The sequence below is a fragment of the Lepidochelys kempii genome, chromosome 2 (genome assembly GCF_965140285.1).
Source record: "Lepidochelys kempii isolate rLepKem1 chromosome 2, rLepKem1.hap1, whole genome shotgun sequence".
Taxonomy (NCBI): Eukaryota; Metazoa; Chordata; order Testudines; family Cheloniidae; genus Lepidochelys; species Lepidochelys kempii.
The window spans coordinates 69,426,060-69,442,880 of record NC_136381.1 but is presented as its reverse complement, the minus strand read 5'-3'; the positions used below and the strand labels follow the sequence as shown (position 1 = coordinate 69,442,880).

The window sequence follows — 16,821 nt, the reverse complement described above, 5'->3', positions numbered from 1 at the left end:
TTCAAACAGCCGCTCTCACTGGGTACCTTCACTGACAGCAAACCCGATATACAGCACTAGGCGGAGTTCTCCTCACCTGCCTCTCCTCCTCCACCAGAACCTCTTCCACCTCAGGCTATGGTCCACAGCCACCAGCCTCAGTTTCCCTACTTTGCCCCCCCATGGACAGCACCTGGGTTCTCCTACCCTGTGCCTTGGCCTCAGTGGTATGCTTGGCCACATCCTCCTACCACTCATCCTCAGACCTCTTCCACAAAATCACTACCTGCTTCTGTGCCTTGATCTTCAGCTCCGTCCACTTCTAGAGTACCTGAACCCCCTCCTGAGAATGTGAGCTACGAACCATAACCTGACTCACCGAACCCTAAATTCTCCACCTGCTCCAGACGGAGCCCTCCCCCTCCCGCCTCCACAGAACATGGATGACTGTAAACAATTTCAAGAGCTTTTCAAGAGGGTGGAACTCAGTCAAGACATCCCCCTAGAAGAGGTTCAGGAGACACAACACAAACTCCTCAGAATCCTTCAACCCTCTGCACCCTGAAAGATCACGCTACCTATAAATGAAGCACTCCTGGAACCAGCTGACACTCTCTGGCAAACTTCTTTATTACCAACCTGCAGAAAGGCCGAACATGAATATTATGTTCCTGCTAAGGATGCTGACTTCCTATTTTCTCACCCACAACCGAACTCTCTCATCATGGATGCAGTTGCACAAAGGACGAAACAGCCACAATATCAGCCCACCCCGCAAGACAAGGACCTTAAACGCCTTGATGTCTTGGGTCACAAGGTTTACACATCCTCCACTCTACAATTCAGGATTGCAAACTACCCTGCACTCCTCGCCAGCTACAACTTTGATAACTACAATAAACTTTTTGAATTTGCCTCCTACATTCCAGAGGATAGGAGAGCAGACTTTAAATCAATTCTGAGCGAGGGCCAACTGATTTCCAGAAAGGCCCTATAAGCCTCTTTAGACACGGCAGACACAGCAGCCCGTACTTCTGCAACTGCTGTGGTTATGCGCAGATCTTCATGACTTTCTGCATCTGGCATCCCTAAAGATCTGCAGACCAATGTGGAGGACCTCTCCTTTGATAAAGACAAACTGTTTTCCAAATAAACCGACGAACTACTTCACACCATGAAAGATTCTAGAGCGACACTGCGCACTCTGGGTATTCACCCATCTCTTCCCAGGAGACAACAATACCAACCCTACCAAAGGCAGCACACACAACAATATGATTGGCCTCAACCCAAACCATATGATATAAATAGGAATCGTGCTAGCCCCCTAAGTGCAGACAAAATCAAGCTCAAGCAACCACCTCCCATCCATCCGGGAATAAACAACAATTTTGAAACGTTGGTCGAGGGTCTGCGTGACAACCCCTTGATTCCACAGCCTACTTGCCTGTTTGGCCACCGCCTCCAGAGTTTCCAACATGCCTGGCAGTGTATTACACAGGACCGCTGGGTCTTTGAAATAGTTCAGTCTGGTTACTCTATCCCATTCATATCCTATCCTCCTACCCTTCCCCCTTCCCCGTCTCTCTTCAGGGACCCCTCTCATGAGCACCTACTTCGCGTATCAGTGGCTCACCTTTTCCAGCTAGGCGCAGTGGAATCTGTGCCAACACAACATCAAGGGAAAGGATTCTACTCCCATTACTTCCTGACCCAGAAAAAGACCTGGGGATGGAGGCCTATACTAGATCTATGCCGACTGAACAAATTTGTGAGGATACAAACATTCAAGATGGTCACACTGGGCACAATAATTCCTGCACTGGATCAAGGGGACTGGTTCACAGCCCTGGACCTACAGGATGCTTATTTACATATATCAATTCATCCAGCTCACAGACGCTTCCTGCTATTCACAATAGGTCACGACCATTTTCAATACAGAGTTCTTCCTTTCGGTCTCTCCACAGTGCTGAGAGTCTTTTCCAAAACTCTAGCTGTGGTTGTGGCTCACCTCCACAAACATGGGATCACACTTTTCCCCTAGCTGGATGATTGCCTCATCAAGTGCAACTCCTATGGTGAGACACTTCAAGCTACCCATTTCACCATCTCCCTTTTTCACAGCCTAGGCCTCCAAATAAACATCCAAAAATCCACCTGACACCTACACAACAGATTGAGTTAATCGGAGCTCATCTCAACTCAATCCAGAGCAGTGTCTTGCTCCCATATCACAGATTCTTCACAATCACACAGCTCATATGCACGCTCTCTATTCATCCCAGGACACAGGCAAGAATCTGTCTACAGCTCCTTGGTCACATAGCAGCCACCACCTTCATGGTCCAGCACGCCAGGCTACACATGAGATGTCTTCAGGGCTGGCTCAGTTCGAATTTCAAACCCAACAGACACACCTTAGGGACACTGCTAACTCCTCCTCCCAATATTCTAGCTTCCCTACATTGGTGGACAAGACCAGAAAACCTGTGCACGGGGGTTTCCTTCCAGCAACGATCCCCAATGCTCATGCTCACCACGGACACTTCCCTAATCAGTTGGGGAGCGCATCTAGGGGGACACAGGGCCCAAGGCCGGTGGTCTGCATCAGAGACGCACCTACACATAAATCTCTTAGAGCTCAGAGCAGTGAGGCAAGAATGCCTTCACTTTCTTCCCCTCATAAAGAACAAATCTATTCGGGTCTTAACAGACAACATAGCATGTATGTTTTACATCAACAGACAAGAGGGAGCCCGATCACATTCCCTTTGCATGGAAGCCATCCGACTATGGAATTGGTGCATACAACATCAAATACAAATCATCGCTTCCTACCTACCAGGCTGCCACAACACTACTGCTGCCACACTCAGCAGGCACTTGTTGACAGAACACGAATGGGGACTTCACCCCGCAACACTTCAACAGCTCTTCTCACTCTGGGGCACCCCGTCAATAGACCTCTTTGCCACAACCCAGAACTGAAAATGTTGGCTGTTTTGCTCCAGAGCTGGACTCGGGACTGCATCCCTAGGAGACGCATTCCTCATCCCGTGGAACAGCTCTCTCCTGTACCCCTTCCCACCAATCCCTCTGCTACACAGCGTTCTTCGAAAGATTGTAGACAACAAGGCCCGGGTCATCCTTATTGTCCCGGGTTGGCCGAGACAGACATGGTATCCTTACCTACTCCACGTGTCCTCCCGTCATCCATGGGCTCTCCCCAACAGGCCAGATCTCCTTTCCCAGGACAACGGATGGGTTCTTCACCCTCAACTCCAAAAGCTCCACCTGACAGCCTGGTTCCTTTATGGTTCCAAACCCATGAACTAGCCTGTTCCAAGCAAGCCCGATATGTCCTCTTGCACAGTAGAAAAGACTCCACTAGTAAAACTTACCTGCAGAAGTGAAAGCGTTTCACCCTCTGGTGAATGCCCAATACGGTGACCCTCCCTAACATTCTAGACTACCTCCTGAAATTAAAACAGGATGGACTTTTGCTCAGCTCCATCAAAGTACACTTGGCAGCACTTACCACCTTCCATCACCTGTTAGAAGGTTATTCACTCTTTACCCAGCCCACCATAAAACGATTTCCCATGGGCCTGCAAAATGCCTTGATGGCCCATCCTCCCTACACAATCTTCTCCAAAGACAAAGTCACCCTTAGACCACATCCTAAATTTCTCCCTAAGGTGGTATCCACCTTCCACCTTAATCAACCTATATACTTACCTACTTTCTTACCCAAACCTCACAAGACTCCACATGAGGCAACCCTGCATACTCTTGACGTCAGGCGAGCAATCACCTTTTACTTAGACAGGACTAAGCCATTTCAAAAATCTCCACAACTCTTTGTCTCCATCACCGAAAGATCAAAAGGTACGGCTATCTCTAAACAATGTCTGTCCAAATGGATCTCTGACTGCATCAGATCCTCTTACCTTATTCAAAATATTCAACCTCCCGAAGGCATTAGAACTCATTCCACTCGAGCTATGTCAACATCCGTTGCCTTCCTACATAATGTACCCATTCCTGACATCTGTAAAGTGGCTACATGGTCATCTGAAAACACGTTTGCCAAACACTATGCTATCACACAAGATACCATGGCAGACACCATAGTAGGCCATACAGTACTCTCTACAGTACTCACTGCCATATCTCCAAAGTCCTACTGACCATAGTGGGAACTGCTACACATTCACCTAGAGTGGAACACCCACAGGGACAGCACTCGAAGAAGAAGGAGAAATTACTTACCTTGCAGTAACTGAAGTTCTTCAAGATGTGTGTCCTTGTGGGTGCTCCACTCCCTACCCTCCTCCCCTTTACTTTGGAGTACTAGTATAATTGCTCCATGGTAGAGAAGGAACTGTGTGTGTGTGTGTGTGTGTGTGTGTGGCGGGGGGGTGGGGGTGGGGTGTGTACGGGATCCAGGTGCTCAGGAAGATTCCAACGAGACGGGAGATACCAACTGAGCGCCTGCATCCTGAACAGGCACTGCTACTGAAAATCTCCGATCAACGGCGCCGGGACACACTGACACCTAGAGTGGAGAACCCACAGGGACACACATCTCGAAGAACCTCAGTTACTGCAGGGTGAGTAACTTCCCCTTTTCCACTCCTCCAGACAACCTCTCATAGGTTTTTCAGTGGCAGTCTTTATTTTGCAACCTCCTGTCTTAAGAGACCACACCATTATTATTTTTTATTAGTACTATTAGTACTATTATTATTTGTTATATCTATTTGTATTACAGTAATGCCTAGAAACCCCAGACTAAATCAGGGCCCCATTGTGTTAAGCCCTGTACAGAAACATCGTGAGACATTCCCTGCCCTAGAGAGCTTGCAATCTAAGTAGACAAGCTGGACAAATGAGTGGGAGACAAAGGAAGTGTCTCCAGACCTATTGAATGCAGTCTTGCAATCTTAATCCACTTTTATTGGAAAACCCACTTCCTCTAAGCAATTGATTTTTTAAATTAGTCATTTGGCTTGTTGCTCACGGCAGGTTTGGCTGTATCTTAAAATCTCCATTCTCATATGAACTCCATTCTCATCAACTCTTCCTCTGCAGTAGTGTCTCTCAGGAAAATGCCTGCTATCCTCTGTCGTTTCTGCACATTATAACATGGGTCTCTGTCGTGGAGTTTTGCAATGATGAAACAGCCATGCGCCCAGATCAGTAGTGTCAAACAATCAATTTTCTTCATTCTGCTTTGAGCTAGTCAATACAGTCCCTTAGAATTGCTGGCAATGTGGGCCTCTCAGATTGGTTAATGATTAAACTGTCAGCTTCCTGGACTTCTGAAATATTCCATGGAGTTGCACTGTCTCTCACAATGTATACTCATCAAGTGAATATTGCATCATTTAATGCCATGGACTAGCAGGGAATGGATAGTACCCTTGCTGGCAATGATAATTAATGTTTAAAAAAATGGATGCAGTGTTATTGCCAAATTGTATCCAAAATATGGATATGTTCAGCTTTATTGATAATTTGACCAGAATATTAAAGAATTAAAAAGACTCAGAAAATATCTTCTCAAATACATAAATTAAATGCTTTAAATGAGACGGATAAAGAGCTGCACTAGCCTGCAACCGTCCACTATTAACACCTCTGGTGCTTCTAGCATATGTGACTGTAAATGGAGAGTTTTTGAAGTGAATCTTTCTTTCCTTACAATAGCTTGTACTGTGATGAGGCGGTCTGTCCCCCTAAGGGTAGTGGTGCCTGGGGTCAGCCTACCTCCATCATGTGGTGTGGCTCTTTAAGATTTGGGAGGTCTGGTATGCAAGGTCCTAGAAGATATTGATTCGAGAGGAAGTGGTCTTGCATATAAGTAGTGTTGAGAGAAAATCTTGCTACTGTTTCTTTAAGGGCCCAGGACCAGGAGTCTCGTAGAGCAGGTGGGGCAAAGTTCCCCCTTCTCCCAGCCAACTGGGATGAGCTTTAGAAAGGGGAGCAGTGTATATGCTACCTCCTCCTTAATAGCAGAGAAGGCCTGCCTGCTGAATCATAGAATATCAGGGTTGGAAGGGACCTCAGGAGGTCATCTAGTCCAACCCCCTGCTCAAAGCAGGATCAATCTCCAATTTTTGCCCCAGATCCCTAAATGGCCCCTTCAAGGATTGAACTCACAACTCTGGGTTTAAGCAGGCCAGTGCTCAAACCACTGAGCTATCCCTCCCCCCAAGGACTAATTGGGGAAAAGGGGCCAGCTGAAGGAGAAGCTGGCTAAGGACCTACAAGACCTAAGTTACAACCCCAGATCCAAGAAGGAGAGCTGGCTGGGGGACTCCTGTCTTGAGGGAGTGACTCTTTGAACTACAACCCAGCTCCAAGAAGGGGACTTGGGGTGATGGGGGCATGGGGAGCTCCTGAACAGGGGCAAGAAAACATGCCTGGACTGTTATATGGATCCAGAGAACGTATGTATTTGAGTGACTAAAATGGTGAGTTACACTTTGTGGATGTAGTTAATAAACCAGACCCCCCCAGAAAGGAGTATGTGCTTTGACCTAATCTGGTCTGGGTAATTGCTGCAAGAGTCTGAGTGGGAGCTATGAGCAATACACATGCAGGCTCACGAGGGATTGCTCTGAAAGCATTCAACCCTGACAAGGACCTTAATGTAATTACAGAAAAATGATGAGCACTACTGTATATCAGGGAGTGACTCCTTCCATGGTGCTGATGTTATATTCATTTGTATTTAAAGTTACTGGGTCTGATTCTGATCTGACTTAAACTGGTTTGACATTGACATAGCTCTGTGAATTCAGTGGAGTTACCCTTGATTTAAGATGGTGTAACTTAAATCAGAATCCGGCCAGATATATGAGTGTGTGTGTGTGTATGCACGTGCATGCATCCACGCACACACACGCACAGAAAATTTTTATTTTAGGATGTACTTTGTTTTTATTTTGTTCATAGGAAATGGATGGTTTCTGGAGAAGATTGTAGTCAAGGATCCTGTCACAGACCTGGATTATTCTTTTCTTTGTCACAGGTTGGTGGTGTTTTCAAATGGGTTATGTTGTAATAACAACTAGTTGTTCGTGACTTCTCCAGTCAGGGGTGATTTGTGAGGTGCTTGTCCCCCGAGAATCGAATTGAGATGATCCAACTCCTTTTACATACTCTGCCAAACAGTCATAAGATGGTAACAACATCTGGTCACTTCAGACCTGTGATACATTTAACCATTGACTGAGCATTGAAACATTCTATGTAAGGTGTCTCCACCCCAAACTGCTACAACGTTCAGCAGCTGCTGGCTGGCACATCACCTCATCTGACATTTTGAATCTGACATCAGCTGATCCACCTCTCCCTATATCCAAGCCAATACTTTTCAGTTGAGTGGGTTGCTCTCTCTCTAAGGGTAATTCTGCACCATTGACAATATCAAGGGGAGCTTTGGCATTTACTTCAGTGGACTCAGGATCAGGCTTTCAGTTCTCATGAGGTGTATCTGAGTGGCTGGTCCTTCCCCTGTCCACCTCAAACCTGTCACTGAGCAGCAGCAGAACTAGAAGCAATCCCAATTTCCCTGCTGCTTCCCCTGTGGTCTCTTCTGCTCTGAATCTGCTACTCCCGTGCTCGTTTCTAATTTTATCTACTATCAAGTAACTCACAAATAGCTTATGGAAAGTCATATTAATAAAAATCAGTACAAATATTAGGAATTTGTAAAGTCCAGTCATGTATGAATCCAGCTACAACTTGCCAATGGCACCTCAATTCTGTGTCCTCCTTTCACTTCTACAAGTGAATAAATAAGTGCCCAAGTCAGCTTTGAGTGATTGATGTGTACCCTGAAATTGATTTATGTGTGCGTGTGGGCTTTCTGCCCATCTGATATAGCACCTCCTCTTAGCGTGACCTAATTTTGATTCAGTATTGTAGGTAAAATGAACTGCTACGGAGAGAGCTTGAAATACAATGCTAGTTTCATAAATAATTCAGGGACTGTTGAAATCTGTTTCACACAGAAAAATCCTCTGTGTGGTTGTAGGGCTTGATACACCTCTCACTGACATCATTTTTACAATGGTTCAACTCCTTTGATTTTAACTGAGTTATCTCTAATTTACTGAGTGTAAGTAAGAAGACAATAAAGCCTTTTTTAGTTTTAATGGCACAGTTTCAACTGAATGGGTTGGGGGTGGGGAGGATGGTGTTGCCTGCAAGAAATTTGCTTCATGAGAGGCAATTTTAGGAATCTGTACAGCTGAGCTCCCCGCAGTAGCCTTTTGGGGGCAGACAGTGTGGTCAGTGGATCTGCTATTACTGATCCCTAGCATTGGAATACTAGTTGAGATCCCCAGGTAGGCAGGCTGACTTGGGCCTTTAGGTCCTGATCAAGAAAAGTGCTTAAGCACACATATAACTTTAAAAAAGTGAGCAATGGAAACTCTCACATGCTTAAAGTTAAGCACATGCTTAAGTGCTTTGCTGGTTCAGGGCCTCAGTGCACAAAATATTAAAATGTAATGTGTAAACATTGTGACAAAAATATTGCTGGGTTTGAGATCAAAACTATATAAACAGAATGGGTTCTGTTTCTCTCCAAAGATGGCTAGATCAAGGGGAAGAGGATGGTAAAATTGTAAGAGAACTAAATATCACTGACACCACCACCTTCTCTGCAAGTAAGCATAAAACAATGCAGAAGAGAGTCCCTTGTCACTGTGACTGTGTCAAAGGATGGCCAGGATACTGTGTAAACTGATCACATTCTCTCTATCTCTGCAGGGCAAGAGCTGGAACTCAAGAGAGAGGAAAACGTAAAGATTTTTTCTCTTTTAAAAAATTGATTTGGCAGTATACATAGTCTGTTCTAGGGAAAATCAGGTCAATAGTTATTTCTGTATGTGAAGTTTTCTTCCTGTATCTTCTCATAAGGGCTCTTTTCTTCCTTCTTTTAAAAATATAACCAGTGGGCTGCTGAAAGATGGAAGTTTCAGAAAGGCAACACTCTTCAGTTCTACAGCAGGCTTACCCATGGTTTCATACGCCTCAGTCCAGATGGCACAGTTGATGCACTTGGTGACAAGAAGGACAAATATGGTAAAATATTTACCAGATGGGGACGTGTGGGTGAACAGCACGAGGAAGGAGGGCATCATCAGATCATTGCGTGTGTCATGTATAAGATTCAAAATTAATTCTATCAGGAGCAGAGAATGGCAACCATGAATGTTCTTACTCTTGAAAGCATTTAAAACTATTAATAGTAAAAGCCACTTGGTTTTGTTGTAAAAGAACATCTCACAATGGCTTCCCATTATTAAATAGAATCTAGTTCTCACGTGATGGTTTAGTGATTCAGAATGCAGATCTCCATGGTAAGGGTGGTAAAACCCTCTCAACAACTGAGGCAGGTACCCCTCTCTACCAGTATCATTTCCATCTTATCTGGCTTAGCTTCAGCCAACTCACTCCCATTCAAGCCTCAGCTCTCTCTGGCAAGGAGAAAGAACTGTGTTACAAGTGTTTGAGAAAATGAGATTAAGAGCTTGTTGTCATGTACATTATGGCAGTGCAACCCAAAATGTCTCAGGTCTCTCCCAAGTGGCCTCTCCTATGCTCTGAACAGAACAGAACCTTGAAGGACATACTTGAGAGAGCCTTCAAGGCAATGAGCAAATTCCCAGCAATTACCTGTGGGATGTCTCTGAGAAATTGGGGCAGAAAACCCCCATGTGAATAACTCCTCAAGTAATCTTCTCCGTGCAGGACTGTCCACAGGTAGATAAATAAAATCTGATAGGCATGGAATATGGGTTTTACTTTATTTTCAGAAAGATCCCTTTTTAGTTATCATGGTTGCTCTTGGAGTGCAATTATTCAGTGACTCAGAATGTTGAATTAATCAAATCTCTAAGAATTGCCTTAAATTTCAGAGCATTCCAAATCCCTAAATGCAGTTACCCAGCATGAGAGCATCCTGGAAATCCAGGGAGTTTCAGGGAGTTTCATTTTATGATTATAAACTGTGAACTACTGGGTAAACCTCCAAATCAACCTCCTTACATGAACCAGGTCTCCTAGTCTGCACTGAGGCAATAAGCAAATCTGTTCAATTTTTAACACTATAGCTTGGACTGATGGATTATGTTTGATTCAATTCCACATGACACCACAGAGTTCATAATCATTTTGCATGCAGAATACAAATTTACACTGCTGTCTGCTTACTGTGGACTGTTGCATCTGCATACACTTTCCTTCATGTGCATATGTGGACTTCTGCATGGAAGTTTTTTAAACATATAAACACATTAAATTTATAGCACTTTCTGTACATTTAATTTTACACAGAAGTAAAATCATCATGCATGTCATGTTCTAATTTTCAGTGAGTAGTATTTTCAGTCTGTGTGTAATTGTGCAGGTACCACAACTGCACACACAGTTACGGCAAATGACCATGTAAATAAAGCATGCAGCTAGCACAATTGTGATGTCAAATGTAGGCACAGAGCTACGTACACTTCTTGGCATGAAGAATACGTCTCTACCCCTCAAAATTTCCCTTGAACGTTTGTTTGGGTTAAATACATGCACATTACTGTAGACTAGCTCTGTACAGGAGCTGATGTGAGACTTGTGGCTTCATTTTTCATCTTGGGGTACTGTTCCTTGCACTCACCGTTAAGAATGAAGTTTCCAAAGAGAAGCACCATCTACTTATCTTTCATAGTAAGCAACTTTCGTGGAAGCTACTTGGGCTGAAACTTTCCTGTCTTTCAAATGTTGGTGGGATCACAAGGAACAATTTATTAATAACTTCGGATCAGATCCTCAGCTGGTATAAATCAGGTTAGCTCCAGTGTTTTTGATGGAGTAATGGCAATTTACATCAGTTGAGGATTTGGCTCAGGCATTATTAATTTTCCAGGGTTTTTTATCCCTAACTGGAAGCATTAAGAGAAGTGCCATTGTGATTATTATTTTCTGAGATGTGGTTTGATTCTGGCAGGTAGGAACACTGTCAGCATGCAAGATGCCCCCATGTATGAGATAATTACCTTGAATGTAATTGATCTAGTTAGAACAATAGTTTAAATAGGCATACAGTGCATGCAGCCTTGCTTCACTGAATGAATATGCTTAATTTTTTAACTACTAAACAGCAGGTTGCAACAGATCTATTTTATTATGAATGGAACAAAATTAGTCAATAGATAAAATCTCTGGGCCAGATTCTGCCATTCTGAGTAGTACCTTGCACTGCAAGTGGGCCCATCAGAGTGATAGAAAAGGCCTATGGGAGAGAAATGACACACAGTGGAATTGCACCAGGGTTGAGTTTGACTCACTGTATTTATTGCTATCAGTGGGAGCTACATGCATTTAGGGAAAGTACAGTGTTTTTTATGTATATATTTATAATGTGGTAGTGTCTGGAGGCCCCAGTTAGGGATTGAGGCTCCATTGTGAAAAGCACTGAACATTGTACTCTAAGAAGCACAGCCCAGAACTCTCAGCCCAAGAGGGAGGGGATAAGGTGACTGTCAGTCACCCTAGCACCCTCCTGATCCAGAGCTGCTCCAGGGACTGGAGAGGCCCCAGGAATAACGTGGCCCTGGAGCCTGTCTGAGTTATGGCAGCCCCCTGCGATGCCCTATGAGCCACAGTGATGTCTAGAATCTCTGTACTGCTGTGTGCTGCACCCTGCCCCAAACCCACACCTCTTGCCCCCAGGCCCACTCTGGCACATCTCTATACTGGGAATTATCTTCCATATTGCCTGTGCTGGGGGAATCCTCCCCTTACATATACGAGGCTATGCTGCTTCAGCCCTTTTATCAGGTCCACAGGTGCCAGAATTGGGGTGAGAATCTCTCCCTAAGTATATGAAGAGAGACAACAGGGAGCTTCCTTGTGTTCCCCTGTTGGCAAGGCTATTATTATAAGTATAATAAATAAACAACTGTCACTGCTAATGCAGTAAGCACTTCACTGCTTCACCATTGTCAAGGGTTTTGGAGGCATCATGGAAGAGGTAAACCTTAAGAATATGGAAATTCAGAGCCATGCTGCAAAATTTGTTTTTACAAATAATAAATAGAATTCTGCTGAAAGAAATAGATTTTATCTCCCTATCTACCTTAGGATTGTATACTGCTGCCCTTCACTGTGGTATCTGTTTCAGAGTATCAGCCGTGTTAGTCTGTATCCGCAAAAAGAAAAGGAGGACTTGTGGTACCTTAGAGACTCACAATTTTATTTGAGCATAAGCTTTCGTGAGCTACAGCTCACTTCATCAGATGCATTCTGTGGAAAATACAGTGGGGAGATTTATATACACAGAGAACATGAAACAATGGGTGTTACCATACACACTGTAATGAGAGTGATCAGGTAAGGTGAGCTATTACCAGCAGGAGAGCGGGCGGGGGGGGGGGGGGGAAACGGGGACCTTTTGTAGTGATAATCAAGGTTGGCCATTTCCAGCAGTTGACAAGAACGTCTGAGGAACAGCGGGGGGGGGGGATTAAACATGGGGAAATAGTTTTACTTTGTGTAATGACCCATCCACTCCCAGTCTTTATTCAAGCCTAAGTTAATTGTATCCAGTTTGCAAATTAATTCCAATTCAGCAGTCTCTCGTTGGAGTCTGTTTTTGAAGTTTTTTTGTTGAAGAATTGCCACTTTTAGGTCTGTAATCGAGTGACCAAAGAGATTGAAGTGTTCTCCAACTGGTTTTTGAATGTTATAATTCTTGACGTCTGATTTGTGTCCATTGATCCTTTTATGTAGAGACATAGCCAGTTTGGCCAATGTACATGGCAGAGGGGCATTGCTGGCACATGATGGCATATATCACATTGGTAGATGTGCAGGTGAACTAGCCTCTGATAGAGTGGCTGATGTAATTAGGCCCGATGATGGTGTTCCCTGAATGGATATGTGGACACAGTTGGCAACGGGCTTTGTTGCAAGGATAGGTTCCTGGGTTAGTGGTTCTGTTGTGTGGTGTGTGGTTGCTGGTGTGTATGGTAACACCCATTGTTTCATATTCTCTGTGTATATAAATCTCCCCACTGTATTTTCCACTGAATACATCCGATGAAGTGAGCTGTAGCTCACGAAAGCTTATGCTCAAATAAATTTGTTAGTCTCTAAGGTGCCACAAGTCCTGCTTTTCTTTTTGTGGTATCTGTGTGTCTTCCACATAAAATCAATTAGCCATAGTGAGGCCTCCAGTACACTTCATCGAGTCCCTGGCTCCCTTTTTGGGGTATTGGGATGGGGTATTATTTTGTTTTGATATTTCACAAACAATAAATCTACTCTTACCAAGAGATTTTTGAGCTTCGCTGATAGCTCTCTGGCAGTGACTTTATAAGCTTCCCCAAATGAACTGGGAGGCGATCTGTTGATTAGAGTCCAAATTTTTCCTCAGTTCTAATTACTAATTTTTTTAATTCAGCCTCTTCCCTGTCAGATAATGTCTTTGCCAAATCAGAAGTCACTTGTGGGTATTAGATGTAAAAATGAGTTTGAATACATCTGTGGCTTTACTTTTTTTCTCCCCAAAACTCTTTAGGTCTTTTTGATGTGACTGTCAAAAGAAACGCACATGTATTTAAGAGTCATCAGATGCCACATCTTGCCCTTGCTCTTGACAATGGCTATGTCACTGGAATGGTATGAAATTGCCTTATTGCTTTTAATTGTTTCAGGATTATTATTATTTATTAATTATTTATAAATATATTAAATATAATGCAGCTTTTGTTCTCTGTACTAATAAGTAGCAGGTACTTCCAATCAGAGATGTGGCCAAGTTGCAAAACCAAAATCTGAAGTTTGAACTTGCCAAAGATCTGGAAAGTTTGGATTCTGCTTTGGTGCCTATCTATTTATATTTTTACTCTTTCCTCCTGCATCTCACTTAGTATTTCATTTAATATTTTCAATGGCTCATTGAGAAGTATTTGATTTATACAACCTTAAAATTATGAGCTGTGTTTCATTGTTTATACCAGCTAATCAAATGTTGACAACATATCTGGCATGCCCTGGCATCTCCTCTCCTTGGATAATTATCAGTGCCAAGTGCTAATTGTAAATATCCATTTATTTCCCTATCACTTTTTGTAACTAACCTGCCTTTCAAGGCTTGTTGCAAGTTAATGTTCCAAGCCTAGCTTGATCCCTGCTCTCTCATCCTCTCCTCAAAGGTAGATTTTTGTCAACAGCAACAGATTAGTACTGGTTTTACTTGCTTGCTTGTCTACATGTTTTCCTGACCTCAAGCTTCTTGGAAAGTCAAGCACGTGAAACCTTGTAAGTCCTACTAGGTGTGAACCAAAGAAACTGGATCCCATTTAGTCAACTTATGGGGAGGGTTCTTCCACAGCCCTGGTCAAATCAACAAGCAGATCAAGGGCCAGAAGATACAGCCTAGGCAACCTCAGTTTGGAGGTGGGAAAGGGAGAGACCTTGCTCCATCCCCTCGTCAACCTGCAAAGCTCTTGAGCTCTATGTTAGAGAGATTTTTAAAGAATGGAGCTCCTGAGTGCTGCAGGAGAGAGGCTCTTTCATCCCATTTCCCATGAAGCCCAGGATTCCTTTAGAAGGGAGTCTCTCCATCTTCCCCTGTAAACTCTTGAGATCTTCAGTAAATAGGCTCCTTTCTATCCTCCTCTTTGGCTCCCTCCTTTATCTAACGTCTTCACCAGTGGACTTTCTGCACTACAGAAGAGACGGCCTCTGTCCCTTTTCTTTCTCTTTCTCTTCTCCCAACTCCTGTAGAGATACTGAGCTCAACGGGAAAGAGTCTTCCTCCTGGAAGCCAAGCCCCGCATCACTCTGTCACAGCACTCACAGCATGTGATTAGGCAAGTGGGGTTCTGGAAGATAGAACTGTGTTTCACTGAGTATGGAACCAACTGTGTTTTGCTTTCCCTTATTTGAGAAGCAAGTAACCTAGTGGTCAAAACAGGCCACAAGCCTCCTTTATATAATATACATCGGCTTTAGCAGAAGAATTTACTCAGCACCTTGCAGAATTGGACACCTATTTGGGAATGGCTTCAAGCCACAGAACAAATGGTGCAAACTCTTCTTGTTCCTGTTCCACACAGCAATGAACAGCTCTTTCTTGTTCTCGACATCATTACAAATAGGGTGAAAGGATACTGTTCTTCTATTTCCACCTCTGTCACTGACTTTTTCTTTTGGATCTTGAGCAAGCCACTTAACGTCTCTGCCTCAGTTTACCAATTCTAAATTGCATATAGTAATAAAACACTTCTTCATAAGGGAGTTGTGAGGATTAATTAATTAATTATTAAAGCACTTTGTGATCCTTGGAAGAAACAGTAAAACAGTACTGTAATACTGTAATCAGTTGTATAGGTTTCAGATTTAATCAAAGGTCCTGTGGCTCTCTTGTTTCACAGTCTCATTTAAATTCCACCTGATGATTTCTTTTATTCTCAAAAGCTTCAGTTAGAGCACGTTGAAATGTTTTGAATGAAAAGGGTTTTTTTTCATGCAAAAATGGCCTTTCTTGGAAACAACCTTTTTATCTAATTTGTTATTTTAAAAGTTATCAAAACTGTTATTAAAATGGCTATTGACATTTTTCATTTTCTTAAACCTGAGTTTTCAGTAAATGAGAGATAACTTAATGTGTTAGATTAAAAAACTTAATGATTTTTTTTGAAAAAGCAAGAGTCCACTTTGAACCATGTGAAATGAAAATAGCTTTGAAATCTTGAAACTTTTCATTTTTGCCCAGCTCTGTTATAAATCCAATACAATGTGTATTTTTGTGTATAGTGTCTTTCATGCAAAAGGACCAGGAATTAATCCACAGCCCTTTACACTCTGACCAGACAAATACAAATAATAAGCCTGATTCAGCCATCTGGTTGGGTCCCTGTGGGTTGCTGCCTTCCCTAGATGTTTATCCAGGGAGAGCAATATAAACCCTGATGTGGGGGGCCACAGTGCTGCTGCTGCTGGTGAAAGGTACCTGAAAGATATTCCGAGTGCATTTCCTGGGAGCCCTGGCCTTGCACCCTCTCTTCTGACTCAGTCCAGTTTGTGGGCTGCACCAGGTGACCCCAGACCTCCGCAGTAAGGAGTCTGAGTATCTTAGTTCTTGTACCTGCAGTCAGTGCAGAAGTTCTGCCTCTGGCAGTTCCTGACCTGACTTTCTCTAGCAGAACCCAGGAAACAAATTGTACCCAATGAACATAATTACAAATAGATAACAGGCTTGTCTTATTTCAAGATTCTGTCCCCAGTTTCAGGCTTCTCAATTTTAGAATTTCAAGCTCAAAAACAAATTTGAGAATTTCCATATTAGGTTGATCTTTATGGCTAATAGCAATATGTTTCTGGCACCAGGAGGAATTAATAGAGGTACAGAAATAGAGACCCCATGGCGTGACTTCTCTTTCATATTACTTATATCTAGTGGTTCATATAATTGATTATTCCTGCTTTTCTTATGTTAGAACAATGAAGATACTCTCTGTGAGCTTCAAGTTTATGTTCAGCCAAATCGCTGTGCAATTCTGGAATCAGCCCGGAATCCAGGGCACATGATTACATTCAGTCTTCAAGGCAAAGTAGCCGATGATACAGTAGGCTATGCAGGACTCTTGAAAGAATTTGGTGTGCATGTGAAGGTAAGGTTGGGGAAGCGAGATCAAGGAAACTAAACTGCAAATAGTTTTTTCTTGTAAAGCCCACTGGACTTGAACACATCCCAGCAAACTGAAAGTTGAAAGTGATCTCCTCCCACTAGGTGGAGCTAAAGACTGCGACTACAGTTTA

General features: G+C 43.3%; 1 protein-coding gene across 1 annotated transcript in view; it reads left to right on the top strand.

The window, feature by feature from the left end:
• The window catches only part of RP1 (RP1 axonemal microtubule associated), a 295,040-nt gene that overhangs the window by 49,437 nt on the left and 228,782 nt on the right, over positions 1-16,821 (top strand). The window contains exons 8-13 of the mRNA XM_073329615.1: positions 6,946-7,021; positions 8,590-8,666; positions 8,770-8,801; positions 8,955-9,084; positions 13,574-13,674; positions 16,500-16,673. Of these exons, the coding sequence (XP_073185716.1) occupies positions 6,946-7,021; positions 8,590-8,666; positions 8,770-8,801; positions 8,955-9,084; positions 13,574-13,674; positions 16,500-16,673 (590 nt within the window). The remainder of the gene's footprint in view (positions 1-6,945; positions 7,022-8,589; positions 8,667-8,769; positions 8,802-8,954; positions 9,085-13,573; positions 13,675-16,499; positions 16,674-16,821) is intronic.